The 25,517-nt window shown below is 40.1% G+C and overlaps 2 protein-coding genes across 3 annotated transcripts in view; one reads left to right on the top strand and one right to left on the bottom strand.

Moving 5' to 3' along the window:
* Nucleotides 1–20,029, bottom strand: part of TMEM59 (transmembrane protein 59) — a 30,771-nt gene extending 10,742 nt beyond the window's left edge. The window contains exons 1-7 of the mRNA XM_080657628.1: nt 19,721–20,029; nt 14,763–14,868; nt 11,682–11,776; nt 9,530–9,682; nt 7,787–7,868; nt 6,884–6,965; nt 1,985–2,093 (exon numbers count right to left, since the gene is read on the bottom strand). Of these exons, the coding sequence (XP_080513754.1) occupies nt 1,985–2,093; nt 6,884–6,965; nt 7,787–7,868; nt 9,530–9,682; nt 11,682–11,776; nt 14,763–14,868; nt 19,721–19,909 (816 nt within the window). The 5' untranslated portion in view covers nt 19,910–20,029. The remainder of the gene's footprint in view (nt 1–1,984; nt 2,094–6,883; nt 6,966–7,786; nt 7,869–9,529; nt 9,683–11,681; nt 11,777–14,762; nt 14,869–19,720) is intronic.
* TCEANC2 (transcription elongation factor A N-terminal and central domain containing 2) overlaps nt 19,966–25,517 on the top strand; it is a 40,535-nt gene continuing 34,983 nt past the window's right edge. Inside the window, exons 1-2 of one of the 2 annotated variants that reach the window (XM_080657629.1) lie at nt 19,966–20,405; nt 21,019–21,162. In XM_080657629.1, the coding sequence (XP_080513755.1) occupies nt 20,223–20,405; nt 21,019–21,162 (327 nt within the window). In that variant the 5' untranslated portion in view covers nt 19,966–20,222. The remainder of the gene's footprint in view (nt 20,406–21,018; nt 21,163–25,517) is intronic. The other variant, XM_080657630.1, reaches the window with a different exon arrangement.

Here is a 25,517-nt window from a genome sequence, read left to right as displayed (position 1 = left end):
TGGGAGACAGTAGCTTCCGACTGTGCTGAACTCCAGTTCCGGGCGAGTTTCTGGGAACCTAGACTCATTCAGGGAGAAACTGGACTCTCTGGCAACGGGTGAAACTCGAGGGCGACTTTCTCTCAGAGGTGCTTACAGCGATTACCGAGGGACACTGAGACCCAGGGGCCTCATAGGGCAGGGCTGACGAGAAGCCAAGGCTGTCTGCTCCGCCCTGAGACTCCGCCCCATCCAAGCTGAGCACAGAGGCTTTTGCAATTTTGCAAGTCTTGTCTCATAAGGGTGTCTCAAGCACATAAGTTCTCCTGGTGTAGACACAACTGATCCTGGAGGTCAATTCCTCCCAGTGATATCAACAACAATCAAGACTTAACTACAACAAAGCTGTACACACAGTCCACAAAGGGGTGCACCAAGAGTGTCCACCTCAGGTAACTGGGGAGGCTGAGCCACTGGGCCATATAGGACACCTAGCACACAAAGCTACTCTACCAACTCAGGGAAGCAGCGAAAATGCGGAGACAAAGAAACAGATCACAAACGAAAGAAATGGAGGAAAGCAAACTACTGGATATAGAGTTCAAAACCACGGTTATAAGGTTTTTCAAGAATTTCCTAGAAAAGGCCGATAAATTTAGCGAGACCCTCGAGGATATGAAAAAGGACCAACTAGAAATTAAACATACACTGACTGAAATAAAAAATATTATACAGAGACCTAACAGCAGACGAGAGGAACACAAGAATCAAGTCAAAGATTTGAAATACAAAGAAGCAAAAAACACTCAACCTAAAAAGCAAAAAGAAAAAAGAATCCAAAAATTTGAAGATAGTGTAAGGAGCCTCTGGGACAACTTCAAGCGTACCAACATCAGAATTATGGGGTTGTCAGAAGAAGATAGAGAGCAAGATACTGAAAACCTATTTGAAGAAATAATGACAGAAAACTTCCCCCACCTGGTGAAAGAAATAGACTTACAAGTCCAGGAAGCGCACAGAGCCCCAAACAAAAGGAATCCAAAGAGGACCACACCAAGACACATCATAATTAAAATGCCAAGAGCAAAAGGCAAAGAGAATATTAAAAGCAGCAAGAGAAAAACAGTTAATTACCTACAAGGGAGCAGCCATACGATTGTCAGCTGATTTCTCAACAGAAACTATGCAGGCCAGACGGGAGTGGCAAGAAATATTCAAAGTGATGAATAGCAAGAACCTACAACCAAGATTACTCTACTCAGCAAAGCTATCATTCAGAATTGAAGGGCAGATAAAGAGCTTCACAGATAAGAAAAAGCTAAAGGAGTTCATCAACACCAAACCAGTATTATATGAAATGCTGAAAGGTATTCTTTAAGAAGAGGAAGAAGAAGAAAAAGGTAAAGATAAAAATTATGAACAACAAATACATATCTATCAACAAGTGAATCTAAAAATCAAGTGAATTAGCCAAAACCGGTTTGGCTCAGTGGATAGAGCGTCAGCCTGCGGACTGAAAGGTCCCAGGTTCGATTCTGGTCAAGGGCATGTACCTTGGTTGCGGGCACGTCCCCAGTAGGGGGTGTGCAGGAGGCAGCTAATCGATGTTTCTCTCTCATCCATGTTTCTAACTCTCTATCCCTCTCCCTTCCTCTCCGTAAAAAATCAATAAAATATATTTAAAAAAATAAATAAATAAATAAAAATAAATAAAAATCAAGTGAATTAAAAATCTGATGGACAGAATAAACTGGTGAATATAATAGAAACAGGGGCATAGAAAGGGAGTGGATTGACAATTCTCAGGGGGGAAGGGGTGTGGGGGTGCGGGAAGAGACTGGACAAAAATCGTACACCTATGGATGAGGACAGTGAGGGGGAGGTAAGGGCAGAGGGTGGGGTGGGAACCGGGTGGAGGGGAGCTATGGGGGGAAAAAAGAGGAACAATTGTAATAATCTGAACAATAAAGATTTATTAAATTAAAAAATAAATAAATAAATCTACCTCAGAGGGAACATACTGCTCCACAGCTGTAGCAACAGTTGCACAACAAATCCAGAGCAACACCATCACCGAGAGGACAAGAGTTGTGGTTAAAATCCACCCAGAGTTACTGAAAAAAAGAAAAGAAAAAAAAAAAAGAAAACAAAGAAATATCAACTATTAGTCATGTTAAAATTTCATAATATAAGAAACAGGAGATTCTTAATAATTAAAGGCAATCAAGATTATTAATAATTAGTTTAATTATTATTAGATTATTAATAATTAGTTTAATAATCTAATTAAAGCTTTACGGTTACTACCTTTAAAACTATTTTTAAAAAACATACTTGAAAAAAAAACGAAAAAAAAAAAATACTTATAAAAGGAACTATTATAATAGATATTAGGGTGGTATGAAACCCTTCCCTCCATTTCTGAACTTTCTGTAACATGGCTGCATCATTTTTGCAACTTAAAAAGAATCAGACATACTGGCTTTTTGTTAAATTTATAAAATTAAAGCAAATTATTGTCAAGGATAATTTTAAATTACTAAATGAGATAAAAAAAATGAAAGTGTCCTATAAATTATACACTGCTATAAAATTTCATATGTATTATTTTGCAAGGTATTATGATACTAACTTTAAGAAAACCCAATATCCCAGAATTAAGGTATAGAATAGGTAAATTATGAAATTATCATTTGTTTTACAAAGGAATTCACAACAGGCTTCCAGAAGTTAGCTTCTCTAGAGCAGTGGTCGGCAAACTCATTAGTCAACAGACCCTAATATCAACAGTACAACGATTAAAATTTCTTTTGAGAGCAAAATTTTTTAAACTTAAACTTCTTCTAACGCCACTTCTTCAAAATAGACTTGCCCAGGCCGTGGTATTTTGTGGAAGAGCCACACTCAAGGGGCCAAAGAGCCGCATGTGGCTCATGAGCTGCAGTTTGCCGACCACTGCTCTAGAGCATTTCAAATATTTAATCTGCCATAATTTACTTACAATTCAATTTAAAAGAGTACATCTATTATGAAGTATTCTGCACCCATTACAGCACATCTTAGTAAAGATAAAGTTACATGTTTCTTATGATTAAAATATTTTTAAAAAATGTTTTTACTGATTTTAGAGAGAGGACGGGAAATGAGAGAGAGATAGGAACATTGATCAGCTGCCTCCTGCATGCCTACTACTGGAAATCAAGCCTGAAACCCAGGCAAGTGCCCTGTCTGGAAATCAAACCATGACCTCCTGGTTCATGGGATGACCCTGGTTCATAGGATGAAGCTCAACGTTGAGCCACGCCGACTGAGCTGATGAAAATATCTTTTTTACAAAATAGTACTTACTGATTTTAGAGAGGAAGGGAGAGGGAGAGAGAGAGAAACATCAATGATGAGAGAGAATCATTGATCGGCTGCCTTCTGCACACCCCCTACTGGGGATCGAGCCTGAAACCTGGGCATGTGCCCTTGGCCAGAATCGAACCCAGGACCTTTCAGTCCGCAGGCCAATGCTCTATTTACTGAGCCAAACTAGCTAGGGCTGATTAAAATATCTTTTAAAAAAAATATATATATTTATATTGCTTTCAGAGAGGAAGGGAGAGATAGAAATATCAATGATCAGAGAGAATAATCTATCCACTTCCTCTGCACGCCCCCTACTGGGGATTGAGCCCACAACCCGGGCACATGACCTTGACCAAAATCGAACACAGGACCCTTCAGTCTGCAGGCCGGTGCTCTATCCACTAAGCCAAACCAGCTACGGCTTATTAAAATACCTTAATGTAGAAAGCCAGTTACAAGAATCAGCAACTAAAGCTTTTTCTGTAATTGACCTATTGTTTGCCAAACTATAAATTAAGATTCCAAGAACAGGAATAAGTCAAGCTATTTTTAAATAGTTAAGAGTCTAATTCTGAAAAACGATGTAATTAGAAAATTAAACAATTTTCACATCCGGGCTCATCCAACACTGCCTAATACAAGATATCACCACAACCCAGTCAGTCACCTGATGGTGAACATGCTAAGGAAAAAGCATGCAGTCATTGCTTGTCTCTTAGCAAAAGAGATAGACTTTGGAAAATGCATTGTAGCTAAAAGCAGGGAATTCCTACAAGATGCTTTAAGTATTCCAATTTAGAAAGATAGTAAAAATATTTTTAATGAAAAAATACCTAATTTACATATCCCAGCCCTAACCTGGTACTGAGGAATTCCCTTCCATGAAATGAGGATGTATTTGATATCTGGATTCCAGTCACAACTAGTTAAGCCAGAAAACTAAGACTCATTTTATTTAAGTCAATCCACTTCTTTAACCTCTACAACAAAATAATCCTACAAGATTCTCAACTATCTCCATCATCTCCTATTATTACCTACTGCCCTAATTCAGATCTCGTAATTTCTTGCCTGGTTTACCCAAGTTGTTCAACATGATTCTCTATCCTTCACAAGGCCTCTTCCTGATATTAAAAATGATTACTTTTCTGCCTGGCTGGTATTGCTCAGTGGTTGAGCGTCAACCCATGAACCAGGACGTCATGGTTAAGTTCTTTGTCAGGCACATGCCCAGGATGTAGGCTCGATCCCCAGTAAGGAGAGTGCAGGAGGCAGCTGATCAATGATTCTCTCCTATCATTGATGTTTCTATCTCTCTCTCCCTCTCTCTGAAATCAATAAAAACATATTCTTAAAAAATGATTACTTTCCTTCTCCTATCTAGCTCTAGGCAACCTGGTTTGGTCAAATCTCTCAATCAAATGTGCTACAATTAGCAAAAAACTCTAGTCATCAGTAAAGACATTTCTATCTCTGTAAATCCACCCTTTGAAACCTGTGATAGACTTAGTACTCCTTGTACTCTACATATTAGAGGTATGTGTGTATATATAATATGTAGCAATCATTATTGTGTTGTTACTATCTTTATGTCTTTTTCTACTATACTAGATTTGAGAACTCCATAAAGGTAGAGACTGAACATCTTTTCTTAGGTCTCACATCTCTAACACAGTGTCTGGCATATAATAGACTCTCCAAAAAGAATTGTCACGTGAAAAAATGAGTGTGATCTCAATTTCCATTCGGGAGGCCAAGGACAACTTCATATCAACTACGTGATATAATAAAAAGAAGCACTGTAGTAAGGGTCAGAAGACCAGATTCCACTGACTGGGTAGGTCAGTGGTCGGCAAACCGCGGCTCGCGAGCCACATGGGGCTCTTTGGCCCCTTGAGTGTGGCTCTTCCACAAAATACCACGGTCTGGGCGAGTCTATTTTGAAGAAGTGGCGTTAGAAGAAGTTTAAGTTTAAAAAATTTGGCTCTCAAAAGAAATTTCAATCGTTGTACTGTTGATATTTGGCTCTGTTGACTAATGAGTTTGCCAACCACTGGGCTAGGTGATCATATATGCCATCATGGAAAAATCATAATCCTTTAAAGAGCAAACAGCTATGGTAGAATAGAATGAGAAGATACAGAATTTGAAAACCCAGATTTGAATTTTAATATAGTAGATATATAATCTTGGGGTAGTGGATTCACTTCTCCAATTTACCTACTTATCACAGTAAAAAACCAGTTACAAGGTACACTGCTTTAAGAGTCAAATGAGATCATTGAGGGGGGAAAGCATTTAAAAAAAATTCTTTTTATTAAAATGTAGGATACTATCATATTTAGCTTTTATAAGACTATCAAATTGCAACAAAAATCCTAAATACTGGAGAGAGAAAAATGTCCTTTTTTAAGCAAGGTCAAAAGCAGGTTTAGAAATGAAAGGAAGGGAAATTTTAAAGTTAAATCCTTATTTTCTCACCCAGTCTTTAAAGACTTTTGTTCAGTAAAAGGTATTAATTTCTAGATTCCAATATGCCCCTACTGACATCTGATAAAACCTAAGAAACTATTTCTATCACAAGAAATTACAGGAAGCATGCAGTTTGGACTATTGCAGTGTTACACCTGAGACAGAACATAGCGTGAACTGTGAAGGCAAGCACTTGTATACTGTTTTACTCAAGGGCTTGGCATGGTATCTGACACATAGTAAATAGTTACCAATAAGTGTTAAGACCCACTTTCTTTCCCCTTTTCTTTTATTGGTGGGGGAGAAGTATGGGGGGAGGGCTCATATCATAACTCCTTGCAGGAGTGCAAGCACACATAATTTGATAAAACCCTCTTCACCCTCAGAAGGCTTGATATTCCTTCCTAGGACATAATATACCCATTCCCTGACTGCCCACTTTTCCTTGCCAGCCTTAAGAGTCCTTGGCATAGAGTTGATATTCCTTCTTAGCATAGAACATGAAGCCTTCCTTAGTCTATAGCCTTATCTCTCTTTCCTAGCCTTATATGTGGCCATGCAGCTAAAAACAAAATCTGATCCCCAAAACATTAACATATACTTAAGAAGCACATTTCTTAACATAAATCAGGGAATTGTAACAAGACAGTTTTAATACTGTGAAAAAAACTACCTGCTTGGATTTTATTAAACTAGTATGCATATCACCTTTCATTTATTGTTAAATCCTCACCTTAGAATATGTTTATTGATATTAGAGAGAGGAAGGGTGGGAGGGAGGGGGAGAGAGAAAGAGAGAGAAACATTGATCAGCTGCCTCCTGCATGTGCCCCGACCGGGAATCAAACCTGCGTACCTCTGATTCAGGGGACAATGCTCCAACCAACTGAGCCACACTGGCCAGGGCTGCATATTACTTTTTAAGAAATTAAAATATCCAAAAGTAGACGTTTGGTAGGGAGAAGGTAATTTTTTTTTTACTTTTGAGCAGCTAATAAAATTTTAAAATAAAAATGAATATATCTCTCTGATATAAGCCAGATTTTATTTCCTATACCCATTAATAAAAAGGAATACATACAGAGAGAGGCATCTTAAAAAGCCATCACTTTCTCCATCTTCAAGAAAGTTCCTATGTGCTTGTGAACTTCTCATTTGTAGATCTGGTGAAATAACAAGGCACATATTTGATATCTTATACTCCAAAAGATAGTCCCAAATGACTACTTCTAGATCTATACATTTAGTTATGAATGCAAGTTCCTATGACACATCAAAAACCAAATAGATATTCTACTATATTAAGGGTTTCCTATTTTATTTCCAAATTCTCACTGACATTGAAGCTTTCAATTTAATTACATGTGGGCTTAAATAATGGAATTTGGTTTATTCTAATGTAAAGTTAAAGATGGCCTTATGTGCTGTCATTATCCACCCAGCAAAATCATTAGAAAGTTAATTAAGTCAGTATCTAAAGTAAGGTATAAGCTAGTACATTTTAAAAGGTAAGCTCAGCTTTAGCTTGATGTTTTATATTCCCATGAGTTAAAATTCACTTCTAGTATGGAAATCAAAATAGAATAGGAACTCATATTTTTAGGGTAGTTTCATTATTTGGTTTATTGAGATGTAACAGAATATTTCAATAGTTAATACTCACAACATACTTCAAAGCAAACTAAATGGTTTAAAAATACTAGTTCTCAAAGTGTGGTCCCCAGACCAGCAGCATCAACAAAATCTGGCAACTTGTTCAGAAATGCAAATTCTCAGGTCCTTTCCCAGATTTAGAAAATTGGAGACTTTGGAGGTGGGACTCAGAGATCTGTTTTAATAAGCTATCCAGATCCTAATGCTCATTAAAGTTTGAGAACCACTCAAAGTTTTAGAAATTATTTGTTCATATTCTATTAGTGTAAAAACAATCATGCAATGAATTCCACCACAACCAAATTTGATTGCTGCATAAAAGAAAACTTACAGGACATTTTGCTTAGGGATGATTCTTTCAAATTTGTAGGCTCCTGTTCCAACTGTGATGCATACTGGATTTCTGGTTTAGACTAAAATGATAATGAAAGCAATTAAGTCATTTGTACTCTTTAAGCCTATCTCAGTAGCAAGTTGTGTAACACATCATCTCTATAAACATTCAAATTGAGAAAAAGTAACAGAAGTATGGTATAAAAAAATAAAACATATTAACCACAATATACTTTAATTACACTTCCTAAACATCAGATCCAGTGCCTTGCAAACAGACAGACAGATTTTTGGCATCATCAAATATTTAGTTTAACTTCCTGACAGCATGAAAAAAACAAAACAGAAAAAAGGACAAATTATAGCATACTGCATTAAATATCATACTCTGCAAAAATGAGTTCTAATTCTACTTGATCAGGAATAATTTAGCAGACTGCCAACATATTTGACTAAACACAGATTATGTCTATTTTTTCTCAACTGAAACATTCCATTCTTCCGTAAGTGTAATTCATAAATTACAGCTAAATACTCCATACTCTACATATAACACTGACCCTCTGGAGTGGGGGCTTCTTTATCCTAGTTACACTCAGGTTGACACAAAGAGAGCAACAGCTAATCTCACATCTAATCAGGAATGAATGAGGTCTCCACTCTAAGAGTCAATTTATGCTTTAACTTAAATAGCTTTAAGACACAAAACTTATTGATAACTTTAAAGAGAGAAAATCACATATTAGCTTTACAGTAAGCCACTCACTTAGTAATAATAATTAAAGGTTCACTTTAATTAATACCTGAGAGAAAGATAGTACCACAGCATAATTTGTGGGCTGGTCAGTTTAAGAAATTTGCCCTGACCAGGTGGCTCAGTTGTTAAAGCATCGTCCTGTACACCAAAAGGATGCGGGTTTGATCCCCAGTTGGGGCAAATACTGGAGGCTACTGATTGATGTTTCTCTCTCACATTGATGTTTCTCTCTCTCTCTAAAAAAAAAAAAAAAAAAAAAAAATTATACAAACATATCCTCAGGTAAGGATTAAAAAAAAATTAAGGAATTTAACTATAGCATCAAAAAGAAGACAATGTTGTAGGGTGGTATATGAGCCTAGGAGTTAAAGCGACCTGAGTCTGAAGCCTATTTTTGTTAATGACCTTAAACAAGGGTGTTTAAGGGTGACCTTGAACAAGTTAGACTCAGTTTCCTCATCAGTAAAATAGGGATAAAAAGACTACTATTATTATCACATCACATGGTAAATAATGAAGTAGGAGAAAAGTTACTTCTCTAGGAGGCAATATGCTTTTTCAATAAGTTCTCTTGTAAAAGTTATGAAGAAAAGCACTAAAAACAACTAAAAATTACATCATACTGCTTTTCTTTAATGTCCATATAGGATATAAATACATGCCACTATTTATATTCTAAGTATTTTAATTATTCCTATTTCCCATATCTAGATTTCATTTTATCAATTTAACCACTACAAAATTTAGAAGATTCAGAGTTCTTGTTAGGTAAGGACTGAGGGCTTTAGATAGGCTTCCAATAGGCAGATGGGAGTGTAAGTCACTTGTGTCATGATGCCCAATGTTTTCGTTAGGCCAAATAAGTAATTATTATTTCATGATAAATATTTTTAAGTGACATGGCTCTATGCCAAGACATTCATTTGAGAAATATACATTTACTGTTGTTGGTATTTAGATGAATATATGAAGAACAGTCGTCACCTGGAATATAACTAATTTTCCATCATCAGCTTGAAGATAAAAAGTCCATGAAGAGGTTATGAAGCTCTGTGCAGAGTCCATCATGCCACTCCAGAATGACCGTACCAGAGTTAGAGGGAAGAGTAGATGCATTTTTGGCATCAGAGACATAAGCTTTAAAAAAAAATTAAGTCATAATAAATACATTATTTATATATATATATTCAAGAGAGCAACATAATCAAATCCTTATTAGGACAGGGTATAAAGCAGTAAGTGAATCTACTATAATAATTAGCATTCAAGTAAACTCTTAGTTATCTATGCAAATTGACTATGGTAAAGCTGAAAATCCCTTTAATTTCTACCAAACACATTTATAAGCTACCTGTCACCTGTATGAGAATAAAAGGCTTTCGAATCAGATAAAAAAATATGCAGACTCTTGCCCTGGTTGGTTTTCTCAGTGGTTAGAGCCCCAGCCCTCGGACCGAAGGGTCGTGGGTTTGATTCCCAGTTAAGGGCACATACCTTGGATGCAGGTTTGATCCCTGGTCCCAATTGGGGCTCGTGTGGGAGGCAACCAATCGATATGTCTGTCTCACGTCAATGTTTCTCTCTCTCTCTCTCCCCCGCTCCTCCCTCCCTTCCACTCTGTCTAAAAATCAATGGAAAAAATATCTTTGGGTGAGGATTAAAAAACAACAAATGTTGCCGAAACCGGTTTGGCTCATTGGTAGAGCGTCGGCTTGCGGACTGCAGGGTCCCGGGTTCGATTCCGGTCAAGGGCATGTACCTGGGTTGCGGGCACATCCCCAGTAGGGGGCATGCAGGAGGCAGCTGATCGATGTCTCTCTCTCATCGATGTTTCTAACTTTCTATCCCTCTCTCTTCCTCTCTGTAAAAAATCAATAAAAAATATATTTTAAAAAAAAATGTGGAGAATCTTAAGATTTGATTAAATAAGGCCTAGGAAAGCTCAAGAAATAGAAGGGAAAGGGATCAGTCACACCATTCTTATCTTTAATGCTTTCAAGTAAAATAAATCATGCCATAATTAACATCAATGAAAAAGAAGGAAAAAATTAATCAAAAGAATATATGCATACAATGTGAGACATCTGATAACAAGGCAGGGTGAGAGAGTATTTATGGGCTGAATACATATATAGTAAGCTACTGATAGGAATTAACACTAATTGACATAATCTCCCCTCCAATTCTGATTCATAAATGCGCAAAACATGCAATATCGTTGTTAAATGAAAGATTAGAAACAACATACATGTCCAAAAATAAGGGAATGCTTATTAAATAAATGATAACATTCATACAAAGGAATATGTAATGAAAAGAGTAGACATTCACTATGTATACTTTAATTTTTAAAAAAGAATGCATGTATATACATAAAATATATCTGTATTGGTAACTCTGGCTACTTTAATGGAGAAAAATATAGGGGTAGGAGACTTTTCACTATTTACTCTTTTTACCTTTTGAGTTTTTTATATCATGTGGGCTGTATTTTCTATGCAAAAGTTAATAAATTTAGAAAATTTCCCCACTATATATGGAGTATAGAGTATGAGGGATGGGAAATTATAACAGATGACATAGGAGAGGTAATCAGGAGCCAGGTTGTGATAAGTGGTTTGGACTTAAACTTGTATATAATGGGGAGCAACTGAAATATATAAGACAGGAGTATGACATGATGAAATTTCCATTTAAAAAGTAAATATCTGGACACAGACTAAAAGATAAACTAGAGGGGGTTAAAGTGGGAAAGTAGTTTCGAAGTTAATTTAATTTAGTAATGTAGATGAGAAATGATGATGGTCTGAGTTAAGGTAATTGCATTTGGGATGAAAAAAAAGAGACTGAACTATCAATTTCCCTGAGCCTCAGTTTTTTCATATGTAAAAGGGGGATAATATCTTCACTAGACAATGAGAAAAAATAAAGTGAGATTATGTATGTGAACATATCTTTTAACAGTAAAGCATCATAGAAAAATGTAATTGATTTGTCTGTGTGCAAATATATAATTTGTTTGCTGAAAACTAATTTAAAATATAATACTAAAATAGGATCAAGTGGGTGATAAATATTTCAATACAAGTAAGTGCAATACAAGCAGGCAATTGTGAAAGGCAGTTTTGTCTCATACTTGTTCTTGTCTTAACTCAGCAAATGGCAGCTGATTCTGGCAACCAAGATGGCAAGCATATTGCTCATCAGATTGGGAATATGCTTCTGTACATGCTGTAAGAGAAAAACAATCAAATTACAAGAAACAGAAAGAAAAGGAATTTGGCATTTTATGAAGAAATCCTATATAATAAAAGGGTAATATGCAAATTGACTGAATGGCAAACAACCAGTCACTATGATGCGCACTGACCACCAGGAGGCAGACACTCAATGCAGGAGCTGTCCCCTGGTGGTCAGTGCACTCCCACAGGGGGAGCATTGCTCAGCCAGAAGCCGGGTGAGCGCAACCATGGTGGCAGGAGCCTCTCCCGACTCCGAGGCAGCACTAAGGAGCAGTGAGTCGAACGGTAAGGAGCAGTGAGCAGGCAGATGGAAAGGAGCGAGGGCTCCCAGACTGCTAGAGGGATGTCTGCCTGCTGGCTTAGGTCCACTCCCCATGGGGAGCTGGCAGGCAGACATCCCCTGAGGGGTCCCGGACTGTGAGAGGGCACAGGCAGGGCTGAGGGACACCCCCCCCCCCCCCCACGAAGTGCACGAATTTTCGTGCACTGGGCCTCTAGTTTATTATACTAAAACTAGAGGCCTGGTGCATGAAATTTGTGCACTACGGGGAAGGGGTCCCTCAGCCAGCCTGCACGCTCTTGCAGTCCGGGACCCCTCACGCCTTACCACTCACCTGCTCGTTGCTCCTTAGCACTGCTGCGGAGGCAGAAGAGGCTCCCGCCACTGCCATTGCGCTTGCCAGCCATGAGCCTGGCTTCTGGCTGAGCAGCGCTCCCCCCTGTGGGAGCACACTGACCACCAGGGGACAGCTCCTGCATTGAGTGTCTGCCTCCTGGTGGTCAGTGCGCAACATAGCGATCGGCCGTTCTGGTTGTTCCGCCATAACTGTCGCTTAGGCTTTTATTATATAGACTAGAGGCCCGTTGCACGATATTCGTGCAAGAATAGGCCCCTGGCTTCACTCCCAGCCGTCCGGGACCCAGTAAGTCCCCACTCCCCACCCCAGCCGCCCAGGAGCCGGCAAGTCCCCACTCCCCGGCAGCCCGGGAGCCGGCACGTCCCTGCTCCCGCTGGGAGCCGGCAAGTCCCTGCTCCCAGGCCGCCCAGAGCCGGCAAGTCCCCGCTCCCTGGCCACCCAAGAGCCGGCACATCCTCGCTCCCAGGCTGCCCGGAGCCCGCATGTCCCCGCTCCTACCGGGAGCCGGCAAGTCCTCACTTCTGTCTGGAGCACCACTCCAATAGCTCCCTGCGCCGCCCCGCTTCCCCTCATAGCAGGCTTCACACCACTCTGTGCCTACATATGCAAATTAACCGCCATCTTTGTTGGGTTAATTTTCATACTCACTCTGGTTGGCTGTGGGTGTAGCGGAGTGATGGTTAATTTGCATGTTTCTCTTTTATTAGGTAAGATAACATTTCATCAATATGAATTTCCAAATTTGGTAATAGTAGCAAATGTATCCTATCCTATATAATAGAAGCGTAGTATGCAAATCATCCCCTTGACTGGGAGGTCGTCCAGGAGTTCGACCAGGTGGCAAGGCCAGCCAGGGGAAGGGAGGGAGGCCCCGGTGGCGGCAGGTGGCAGGAGGAAAGGAAGGAGGCCCCGGACAGCAGGCAGCAGCCACTAGGGACCCTATCAGTGCACAAATTTCATGCACTGGGCCTCTAGTTATTTTAATAAAACCCCTATCTTTTACTGCCCACAAGTCAAATGTTTCAAGTATAAATCTATTAATTACACACTCAAGCTCCTATATGATGACATTTATAAGAGGGGAGCTTCATGCTAAGGTTTACACAGTGGAAAAAACATTGAACAGACAACCTCATTGAATAGGCAACCTCAAGTTTTGGCTCTATCACTTGTTGGTGGTTTATGTGACTTGGGCTAACTGTTTAACCTCTCTGACTATTGAATTCCGTAAGTCTAAAATGGAAATACAACCACCTACTTAATAGAGTTAAACAAAATAATATATTTTGGTGATTTACACAAATATATGATATTACTATTCAGAACTGGATCAGTTAGTTGAGAAACAAAGTTATTCACATGGCAAGGAAAAAATAAAACAATTAGTTTAACACCCTAAATTCTATGAAAATGGAACTTAGAAAATGTTCTACAGCAGGATTCTAAAGGTAAAATGGGTCTCTACCAGCTATACTCTCTTCTTTTACCAGAGACATTTCTTTCTTATAATAGAACACTCCACCACTATAACAATCTTATTTTTCTTTCCAACCCAGTCATGTATTTGTAATATACTTCTCAAATATGTTAGACAATAAACTGAACAGCATTATGCACATATAAAGATGGCCAGTTTCCGAGACTGAGCCATAAAAAATAAGGTTATGATATCACAGAGGCTGGATGTTAGTCATGGCATAGTAATAAGGAGTAAGACACCTCCTGCTACACTGAATAAATGTAATGTAATGAATGGAGAAAATTCCATTATAGTTCTTTAAAAAGTTAAATGTCAGTTTTGTCCTTATTACAGAGTTGTTGTTTTTATTAAACACCTCTTTCAGCAAAAATAAGAACAGTGGTTTAAGAGATGACAAAGACTGGTTACCTCTTTTATTGGCATGACCCACAAAAGAATATACTATTAAATACTGAGTCAAAGGCCTGATTCAGTAAAAAAAAACAAACTTGGAGCTAAGCTAACTAGCCAATGGTTGAAAGGCTTAGGAAAATTATATTAGCTCTTGAAAAGGTAGTGATGAATTATGGGAAGGCTAATTACTACAGCATTTGTCTAAACCAAATACTTGTTTAAACAAAGGTGTCCTATCCACAGTATAAAATAAACACTATCTCAAGAAAAGATGAAATTTAAAGACCATAAAATTTCTAGCAGCAGCTACTAAAACTCTAACTTCATAACAATTAAAATATGCTGGATGACTAGTTTAAACATTATGCTTCTCATTTTCTGAGGAAAATACATTAAAAGTATAACACAACTCAAAGAAAATGTCAATGCTATAGACTGCTGATGTCATTAGCATAGCATCTTACCAGATTCGCATTCCAATTTGGTCCGATTTAAATCAATTCCATCATCCACAAACTGACAAATTGAAAACAGCCTGCAACCTCTCTGACATGCGTACAACTCCTCTTCCTAGGGAATTCAAAAACAGGGAGGATTACAAAAAATTGTACATTTCCCTCAGGGAAAAAAGGTCAGAAGAAAGCAAAGTTAGTAGGTTTATTATAAACTGTCCATAAAAAATGTTATAACTGAAAGAAAAACGACAGGAGCCCGGTAATGTCCCAGACCTTTCTCCTATAAAGAAATTTAGTTTCTTGTTTATAAAGTGATATCAAAGAAAGAAGTCTAGTGAGTAAAATCACTCTTTTCCTATTGTTTCTTGGGCGGGGGATTGAAAATAAAAATAATGACATAATCAGAACTTTAACAAAGATATAAATGAGTAAGCAAGTACCTTAGGACAAACAGCATACTTCTGCCGTAAATATTTGTACAAATCATCAAGCTTATCAGGAAAAGTATCATGATTAGCTTCACATGGCCAATAGTGCTATAAAGGCCCCCACAAAGTGAGGTGTACATCTATATAAATACTTACATAAAAGGATTTTTAAAACTTGGCTTATTTACTGAAAATACAAACAAGAGCAACAGTACGCCATATGCGAAAGGCCAATGTAATTAGCCAGACCTGGATTGAAACCTTTTAGGAGAGTGACCCAGCACGTTACTTTACTTATCTAAATCTCAGTTTTTCTCATCATAAAAGGAGCTAATAGCTATAAATTGTCTCCAACCCCCTGAGTACTGCTGGAAATAGCTATTCTTAGCACAGTGCCTGGGACATACAAGGTACTCAATAAACGGCAGTGTTAATCATAATAATAGAGTTTTTAAAGAGACAACAACTTATAGGCATCATTGTATATATGTGTGTGAGCTCAAGATAGGATATATTTTTCATTACTGGGAAATGTTACCTGCTTAGTTAAGACTAATGACAATGTCTTCAACAGACTTTTCATCAATGAACTACATATAGTATTTGAAACAAACCAGTACATGTGGGGAAGCCCCCTCAACTTACTATGTGATCTACTGTGTACAAACGGGCGGGCACCAAAAAAGGGAAGGAAACAGCATGTGCATATACCACTTTGCAACCAACGGAATACAAATTGCATTTCTTTCCAGCAGAGGATTAGTAAAATTTATGTAGCAGCAGCAATCCATTAGAAAGAGATGGCTGCAGTCTAATATTAAGCAAGCTTTGAAGGCAGCACATTTTTGGACCTCAGTTCTAGTTGCATTTATTAAGGTGAAACTGAAAGAATTTTAGCAAATAAAATAAATTTCATACCTGAGTAGCCTTTGCAGACTTTGTACAACAATGAAAGAATTTTCATGTCTTTGGAGTACCACATATTTCCTTATATTGCACAGAGGAAGCATGAGCTCATCATTAAGAGCTTTACTGAATGCCATTTCCTTTTCAGATATGTTTTCTTCTGTTAAACCAACCCAAATAAGCCCTCCAGTACCTTTTTTTTTTTAAATCCTCACCAGAGGACATGCTTAGAGAAAAGAAGGGGAAGAGAGAGGGAGGGGAAGAGAGAGAGAAACATCCATAGGTTACCTTCTGTAAGTGCCCCACTCGAGGGATTGAAACCTAAATCCAGGAATGTGTGTGCACAAGACTACACTCAACCAACTGAGCCACTCTGGCCAGGCTCCAGCACCATTTTCAGAAGAGAACATGTATGGCACAGTGAAAAGTCTAGATTAAAAGCTCAGCCCCACCATTTGTACAACCTTGGGCAAGTAACCTAAACTCTCAGCCTCAGTTTCCTTACTTGTAAAACAGGGACAACTTATGTCAATCTTGAATATGAGGGCTGTACATTTTATATTCACAATATCATTAATATTGTGCTATACAAATAAATAGACATAACATTAATAATATATTTAATGAGCACCCATAAAGTGCCAGGCACTGAACTAACACTTAACATCTGATAGAACAATTGGCACAAAGTAGGCACTCAAAAATCATTATGAAGAATCATATCCTTATTCTAAGTACATGAATGGCAAGCTTTTATCAAATACTAGAGGCCCAGTGCACAAATTCATGCCTGGGGGCAGGGGGAATGTCCCTCAGTCTGGCCGCACCCTCTCACAATCCAGGAACCCTTGGGCTTGGGGGATGTCCAACTGCCAGTTTAGACTTGATCCCTCTCACAATCCGGGACCGCTGGCTCCTAACCACTCTCCTGATCGCCCCTAACCACTCACCTGCCTGCCTCATAGCCCCTAACTGCTCGCCTGCCTGCCTAATCGCCCCTAACTGCCTCTACCTCAGCCCCACCGCCCTGGCTTCATCTGGAAGGTCGTTTGGCTGTCCGGTCTAATTAGCATATTACACTTTTATTATTGTAGATATTTCCTTTGATTTAGAGCACAAGGAAATGGTGTTCCCCACCAAATGGAATACCAGCTAAATAATTACAATGAATTTCAATAATACCATTTATAGATTTTATGTGCATTTTCACATCCTGAGCTAAGTAAAGCTAACTATTCTCTTATTATTCAGTACTTGGGCAGTTGCTGAGAATGCCACATATATTATCTTTAATTCTCACACTAGCTCTGCAGGGTGTGAAGGTTTTTTCTATAGCTAACAAAACAACATAAGAAGTGATCAGTAAGGACACACAGATAGTAAAAGTGGAGCTGTGGATGGAACCTGGGTTTGTATGGTTCCAGAGCCCACACTGTGTAAAAAAAAAATATGACCAGGCTGGATCTAGCCAGCTTTGTTATTAACATAAACTTATGTCTCTTGCATTTAGACCCAGGCAAATTATGCAACTGCACTTTTAAGGAAAGTTAAAGGGTAAAATACCATAATTTAAAAATATTACTTACAGTTAAGGTATTCTACTTTCTTACAACAAAATACTTCTGAAAATAAGTCATTAAAATAAGATTTCTATCTGCCAGCTACAACTGCCAGACCAAGAGAGGCTATGTGAGCTTGTAAATTCATCTAAATTCATTTCTCATATCACACACTGCTTTTTTTCCTGAACTGCAAAGTACAATAAGTGGGAGGAGGGCCAAAAGAAATCAGTGAAACAAGTAAATTATTTTTGATAGAACTTTTTAATAAAAGGCAGCACAGTATAGCCAGTTTTAGGACTGAATTCCAACTACTCCACTAGTTCTTGGCTATGTGACCTTGGGCAAGTCACTTAACCGTTCAGAGCCTCAATTTCCTCAATTGTAAAACCCTACTTTGCAGGGTGGTTGTGAGAATTAGGGATAATGGGTAATCCCTCATCAAATCAGCTAACAGAAGGTAGACAGTTAATACATTTTAAGTCCAGTATTTACAGGAAGCCAGATGATTCAGAGTTCCTGGTGACAACAACTTTAAAGAATAAGTAAAAATAGCTTATAGATCAGAGTATTTTTGGAAGGAGTGGCTATTACAAAAGTACTTAAAAGTTGCAGAAACGTTTATCCTTTCAAATTACTTATTCTCCCAGGATTCCGGTTCATACTGCAAATTTGCTAGGAAAAATCTCAGAAATAAAATCCAAAACCAAATAGTTGAATGATACAAAATAAGTCTCCATGCCAAACCAGGTCAAATCAATATTAATGAGGTTCCCCATACAATCCTCTCAGATGAGAAGTTTATAAGAGAAGAAGACAATGTATTTAGGGATTGTATACATTTAAGTCTGGAAATCAGAATTTTTCACTTCTCTCTCTTGCTATATTAGTCTCTGACTGAAAATTTTAGGATAATACCCTCTCCCACATTTTGTCTTGAAAACTGATAATCCTGAGGCAATGTAAACAGACATATGGGAAGTGATAACATTTAGAACTTTTCATTTTCAAAGACCTGAAAACACTTGCCAATAAGGAACATCCTAATTTCATTGGGCTTATCCTCGTGGTCACTTTGTAGATTGAGAGAGCAAACAAAATGGGCTAGATAGCCACACTAAGCAAACAACATAGAGATGAAGGAAAAACAAGAAGAAAAAGACCAGCAACATCACAAAAGCTTTTGCAAATAAAGGCAGTGGGGTGAGGAAGGCATATACCCAAATTAATATGGGAAAGGGTGAGGGAGTTCACCCCACAATCTAGAATGTTGCGTAAACAGAGTTCTCAAGCAGCCGAAAAAACAACTTGAGAAGTAGAATGGAATTAGGGAAAGACAGCACCTGTGTGTGTGTGTGGGGGGGGGGGGGGGAGGGGAGGCAGTGAATGTAGGGTTACTCCTCTCCGCAAGCTGTGACCCCTTCCTTCTTCCCTGAGGGTTGGTCTCATTTCTTTACTCCACTGAATGGTAAATTCTTTCAATGCAGGTGTATCTACCTGCTTCTTCTCTAAGCCATCCTAGGCCCTAGTGGCAGTGCCTGGCACACAATAATTCAATACCGGCGGAAAGCCCTTCCAGCGCGTCTCACAACTCCTCGGGCTGCTTAACACACTTCATACCATAGTGGGATTGTCTACTCGTCTGACTCCCGGAACAGACACTTAGCTCTCGGCCCAGAGAGGTGCTCAGTAAACTTGGTTTATGAAGGAACCCTTTGTGGGCTTGCGTTTCTGCTCCTGCCCCCCGCCCCCGCCGTTCCTTAGGCTCCCTGAAGGTGAGGATCCGTAATAGTAGCATCCTCCTCCCGCTTAGAGTGCACTGCTGCCCCGCAAGCTCTTTTTCTCATCTTCGTATCCCCCGGCCCACTACAGGGTGGGTGCAGCACAAACTTCCGGCAATTATAGCGGGAGCGGATGCGAGTAGGGTTAGGGAGGAAAACAGGAGCGACACAGGTGGGAGACAGCGGTTAAATGGCGGATTCAACGGCCAGGTTCCCAGAGCCGACAGAGGAGCGGGAGGGCGGAAAGACGAACGGCCAGGGAAGGGTTGTAGCCCGGTTCGGACGGGCCCTACCTTGGGGTAGGTGTGCAAGGGGTAGGTCAACTGACAGGCCCGGTGGCAAGACGCCGTATCCCCCAAAACGGAGTCAAACGCTTCGGCCGAGGCGGTCCCCGAGCCTCCGGCCAGGGCCACGGTCAGCAGCAGCAGCGGCGGAAGCCCCAGCTGGGCCCTGACCCGGAGGCTCCCTCTCGGCACCGCCATTTTGTTTCTCTCTGTCAGAGCAGCTCAGCTTGTTGCTGTTTTCTTTTCAGGATTTCCTCCTCCTTCCGGGGCCAGCCCCTTCCCCGCCCCCCTGGCTGCCGCTTCCGCCTCCGCTGTCCTGGTCAGAAGAGGTGGAGCCAACCCTCGCGAGCACGGGAGCGAACAGGCACCCCTTCCTTCCTTTGCGGGGCACGCTGGGGCACGTAGTTCTCCACCGGCGGGAGGCGCCCTGGCGGTCGGGAAAGCTGGTCTCGGAGAACTACAGTACCCTGGGGGCGACCTCACCCGGCCCCTTCGCAGTGCATTCTGGGAAATGTGGTGTGCTGTGCCGCTGAGACTCTCGGCGGGCGGACGTCGCTTCCGAGAAATTACCACCCTGCAAAGTAGCGTCCGTTTAGTTTCATCAGGCCGAGACTGGGAAAGAGACTGTTTTAATGGACTCTTTGCAACCTTAGTTCTCTGGAGGGGCTTCGCTGCTGCCAGGCTGCTTTTCCTGGTGCGTTTCACGTCAGACCGTTGCCAGGTCCCCCTTCCTCGGCTCATGAGTGCTGAGGGCAGAGGAAGTTGGTGTTTATTTTCGCTCGGGGATCGAGAAGCCTATAGTCGTGGATAGGGCGGGCCTTGTGACCACCAAGCAGTTCATGGAGATAGGGGCTTGTGAGGACTTTGCTAAGATCTCGAGGTGGTTGTTGGTTGCTGGTTACTAGGGAAAACCTTGGGATTGCAGCTATGGTGGGGGTAGTTATTAAGAGAGCTTCATTGCACCCAGTGAAACTTGAACCTGCCACAACCTAACCTAATTTGGAAGAGGTTTGTCACTAGGTTCAACGCCTGGCCCAGTATTGTATTGGAATCCCCTCCACAGCGTGCACTTCTGAAAATTAGGCACTTTCTGATCCAGATAGTAGACCCGTTATTGTACAAATTTCAGTTCCTAGGAAGATCTTTCTTTTTCAAGAGAAAATCTTCCCATAAAGTCCATCCAATAGTCCTCAGAATTCAGGAAAGCTTCCAGAATCCAGAGTGTATAGAACGCAGTTGTGACATTTTAGGGAACACACATCCCAACAGTTAGGACGTTTTAGAATTTGCCCTCTTTTCTTGAGCAGAACACACTGCAAGCACATGAAGGTAGTCGGAGGCCCCTAGAAATGGATAAATTCGTCATTCGAACGCCTAGACTCCAGAGTAGTCCTCAGAAGAAAGATCCCGGAGGAAAGATATACAAGCAGGCCACAATTGAATCTCTGAAGGTGAGAAGGGGACCTGGGACTAGAGAAAATGTGCAATGGACTGTGATAGCGAGGTGATGTGGAGTTCTGTGGAAGACCTGTGTGTTGTTTTTGCTATACTTCCCAGTGTTCCTGACCACTCCTAATTTGTTTCCCCCATACCCTGTACTGATTTAGATTTAATCAATTCCAGTACTTCTCTTACCTTTGTCTAATTACTTTGGCTTAATGGTATGTTTTGGTAGCTGGTAGGACAAACCCCCTTTGTTCTTCTTCTGCAAAATTTTGTCTATTAGGAATGTTAAGGTACCAAGTATGATTTTATGTACCCTGTATGAACTCAGTAAGGCTGGGTGATGGATGATACTGTACTCTCCTATCTTATTGGCCCGAACTGTATCACAAGACCTCCATAGCTATATCTGAGATTGAAAAAGAGATGATTTTAATGGACTCTTTGCAACCTGAGTGTGTTAGCAAGGAAGAGTCAAGGAACAGATACAAGGATAGACAACCAACAGTGAATCAGTCAACATAGATACTCAATTAATGGTAAAATAATTATTTTACTAAAAACAAAAAACTACTTGTAATTAGTTCGCTTTGTCTTCTTGAACCTCTCTTTCTACATATTGGACTTTTTCTTTTCTGTTTCCTTTATTGGTTCCCCTTCCTCCACTGGACTCCTAATGTTTGTGCTCCCAAGAGCTTACCAGACTCGGATTAGAAAGCAGTGAAGGGGAGTGTAAACAGAAGCCTGGTTTCTAGTCTTTACTGTGCAACTGGGTGATCTTCAGCAAGCCATTTTCTTCTCTGGGGTCTCAGTTTGTCCTCTCCATAAAATGTAAGGGTTGAGCCCTAGTTGGTTTTGATCAGTGGATAGAGCATTGGCCTTTGGACTGAAGGGTCCCGGGTTCAATTCCAGTCAAGGGCACATGCCCAAGTTGTGGGCTCAGTCCCCAGTGGGGTGCCTGCAGGGAGGCAGCCAATCAATGATTCTCTCTCATCATTGATATTTCTATCTCTCCCTCTCCCTTCCTCTGTGAAATCAATAAAAAAATATATTTTTAAAAATGTAGGATTGAATAATATCAGTGTTTCTTTAAAGGACCACTATTGTCATTTGGGGTAATATAATTCTTCATTATTTGGAACTGCCCTGTGAGTTGTAGGAAGTTTACTAGTAACATCCCTGGCCCTCAGATACTAAGTGCCAATAGCACCTCCCACTGTGACAACCAGAAATGCCCTCACATATTTCTAAGCAGCCCTTGGTTGAGACCTACTGATCTTTAAAATCTCTCCTTGTCTTGCAGTTCAAGGTTTTCAACTGCTTCTGTTTTTTCATAGTATTCATGGATAATTGTATACAGTAGTGATTCTTAATGAGAGATGGTGGTGAGCAGGATTGTGATATTAGACTGGAAGAAAAAGAGGAGAGTAATAATTAAACTACACCTACATTCACATACAAACACCCAGATTCTAATTTATTTCTACCTGCCCCTTCTACCCTCTATATCTCTACTTGTGCCCAATTGAGAATCACTGTATGATGATGAGAATAAGTCATATGAAGATTATGGAATCAGAATAAACAGTAGGCATATAGGATAACATTTCTATTAAATGCAATAGCTTTTCTTTCAAGCTTGACCTTTATTCTCCCGTATTTACTTTTATATCCATACTAGTAGCCCTGTGCACGAATCCGTGTGCCAGTAGTTCTCTGTGGGGCCTGGCTGCTCCATGCCCGCTGCCCAGAGGCTCTCCATGGTCCAGAGGCTCTCCGTGGCCCAGAGGCTCTCCGCAGCCCAGAGGCTCTCCGTGGCCCAGGGGCCCATCCGCGGCTGAGCACGGAATGCTTGCCTCATCGCTTCAGGCCACTCATGCTGCCCGCTCTCAGCGGCTGCCCCCTGGGACTGGGGCACTCTGGCGGGGCTGAGAGGACTGGGTGCCGCCATCTTGTGGCTATGAGCACCACCATCTTTGTGATGGAGTGATGGTTAATTTGCATATTACTCTTTTATTAGTTAAGATACTAAGTAACTAGGGCTAGTAACAGAAACCATCATTAACTCTTTTCTCTCTTGTAGCCAATTTTTCACTTCTGCCTCCTAAAAATCTTTCTTGTCCTTACATCTCTTAAATTAAAAATTTTTCTTAGCTCTTATCTAGAGCAGTTCCATGATCTGGTTACTTAGCATCCCCTGTCATTCTTCCCTCTACACTTAAACCAGAGAAGTAAGTAAAAAAAAAAAAAAAAAAAAAAATCTACTCAAGTCATCTCCCTGCCTAATCCTTCAGTGGTTTCTCATTACCTATCAATAAAGTCATTTTTTTACATGACACTCAAGGCTCTCCGTGACCTGGCACCTGCCTGCCTCATCCCCTGCTGGCTCTTCTTTAATGTACATTTCATCCACTGTCAACCACTCACAGTTGGCCAAAGATGTGCTCTTTCATACTTCTGTACCTTTGCATTACTTTCCTGTTTGCCTAGAATGGCTTTACTCCCTTGTCTTGGAGGGGATATGGTATATAATTAAAAAGAGACTGGAACCAGTCTGCCTAGGTTAAAATCCCAGCTCTGCCATTACTACTGGTGTGATGTTGGACAAGTTATTTAACCTCTGTGTTTTTCCTCGTTTATAAAATGGGATTAATAATAAAACCTATTTTATGTTAGTTATGAAGTTGGAGTGACTCAATATACAGAGTGGGGCAAAAGTAGGTTTATAGTTGTTTGTATGGAAAATAATATAATAATAATACAGGAATGAACTCTGTGTTTTGTGTACTCACAACTATAAACCTACTTTTGCCCCACTCCATATGTAAAGTGCTTGAAACAGCACCTGGCACATTCTAAGTACTATGCAAGTGTTTGCTATTTTCTTCTACTTTATGAAATCTTATTTGTTCCCCATGACTTAGTTTAAGAGTCTCCTGTACTATGAGACCTTTCCTGACCACCTTTGTGTCTCCCAGATACAGAGCCAATCTGATCACTCTCTTCTTGTTGACCTTAAAAATAGCCAGTTATTTTTACCAGCAAAAATGGGTTTATTTGGGAATGGCAGAGAATTGAAATTCAACACAAGCATGCTATTGCAAAAACTATAGGCAAGTCCAGCAAACAAAGGAGAGGAAATTTTATAGAAAAAAACAACAACAACAGGAAGTTGGGAGGGGGTGGTACTTTAATGATAAGTCCATTGGAGGAAAGAGAGAGTGCAGAGTGGTAATGGCTTCTAATTGAACGACTTTTGAGGGTTCCTATTGGTCAGGCTTGTTGCTGGGCAAAACAGAAAATCTTCCTCCTAGTAAAGTAGAAACATTTTTTGTTGGGAATGCAAGATATTCCCTTCCTATTGGGGTCTAATCGTAGTGCATGACAGCTCCTTCTGGCCTCCCAACTCCATTTTATTTATTTATTTATTTTTTATGTGCCTCAGGCATGAAACAGCTTTGGCCACTGACACAGGCATCAAGCTAGAATGAACTAAGGACTGTCCATCTGCTTTGCCCCTGATTGATATAAGAGCAACACCACCACTGCCAAAACCGGTTTGGCTCAGTGGATAGAGCGTCAGCCTGCGGACTGAAGGGTCCCAGGTTCGATTCCGGTCAAGGGCACGTAACTTGGTTGCGGGCACATCCCCAGTGGGAGGTGTGCAGGAGGCAGCTAATCGATGTTTCTCTCTCATCGATGTTTCTAACTCTCTATCCCTCTTCCTTCCTCTCTGTAAAAAATCAATAAAATATATTAAAAAAAAAAAAAAAAAAAAAGAGAGCAACACCACCAATCAGGTGTCTCCTTGCCCATGGCCAGGGGGTCCAACTCCATTTTTTTTTAAATTTAATAAATCTTTATTGTTCAGATTATTACAATTGTTCCTCTTTTTTCCCCCCATAGCTCCCCTCCACCCGGTTCCCACCCCACCCTCTGCCCTTACCCACTCCCCCACTGTCCTCATCCATAGGTGTATGATTTTTGTCCAGTCTTTTCCTGCACCCCCCACACCCCTTTCCCCCCGAGAATTGTCAGTCCACTCCCTTTCTATGCCCCTGATTCTATTATATTCACCAGTTTATTCTGTTCATCAGATTTTAAATTCACTTGATTTTTAGATTCACTTGTTGATAGATATGTATTTGTTGTTCATAATTTTTATCTTTACCTTTTTCTTCTTCTTCCTCTTCTTAAAGAATACCTTTCAGCATTTCATATAATACTGGTTTGGTGGTGATGAATTCCTTTAGCTTTTTCTTATCTGTGAAACTCTTTATCTGACCTTCAATTCTGAATGATAGCTTTGCTGGGTAGAGTAATCTTGGTTGTAGGTTCTTGCTATTCATCACTTTGAATATTT

The sequence above is a fragment of the Plecotus auritus genome, assembly GCF_963455305.1.
Source record: "Plecotus auritus genome assembly, chromosome: 2".
NCBI lineage: Eukaryota > Metazoa > Chordata > Mammalia > Chiroptera > Vespertilionidae > Plecotus > Plecotus auritus.
The sequence above is the reverse complement of the archived record's forward strand: the minus strand, read 5'-3'. Positions and strand labels throughout refer to the sequence as shown.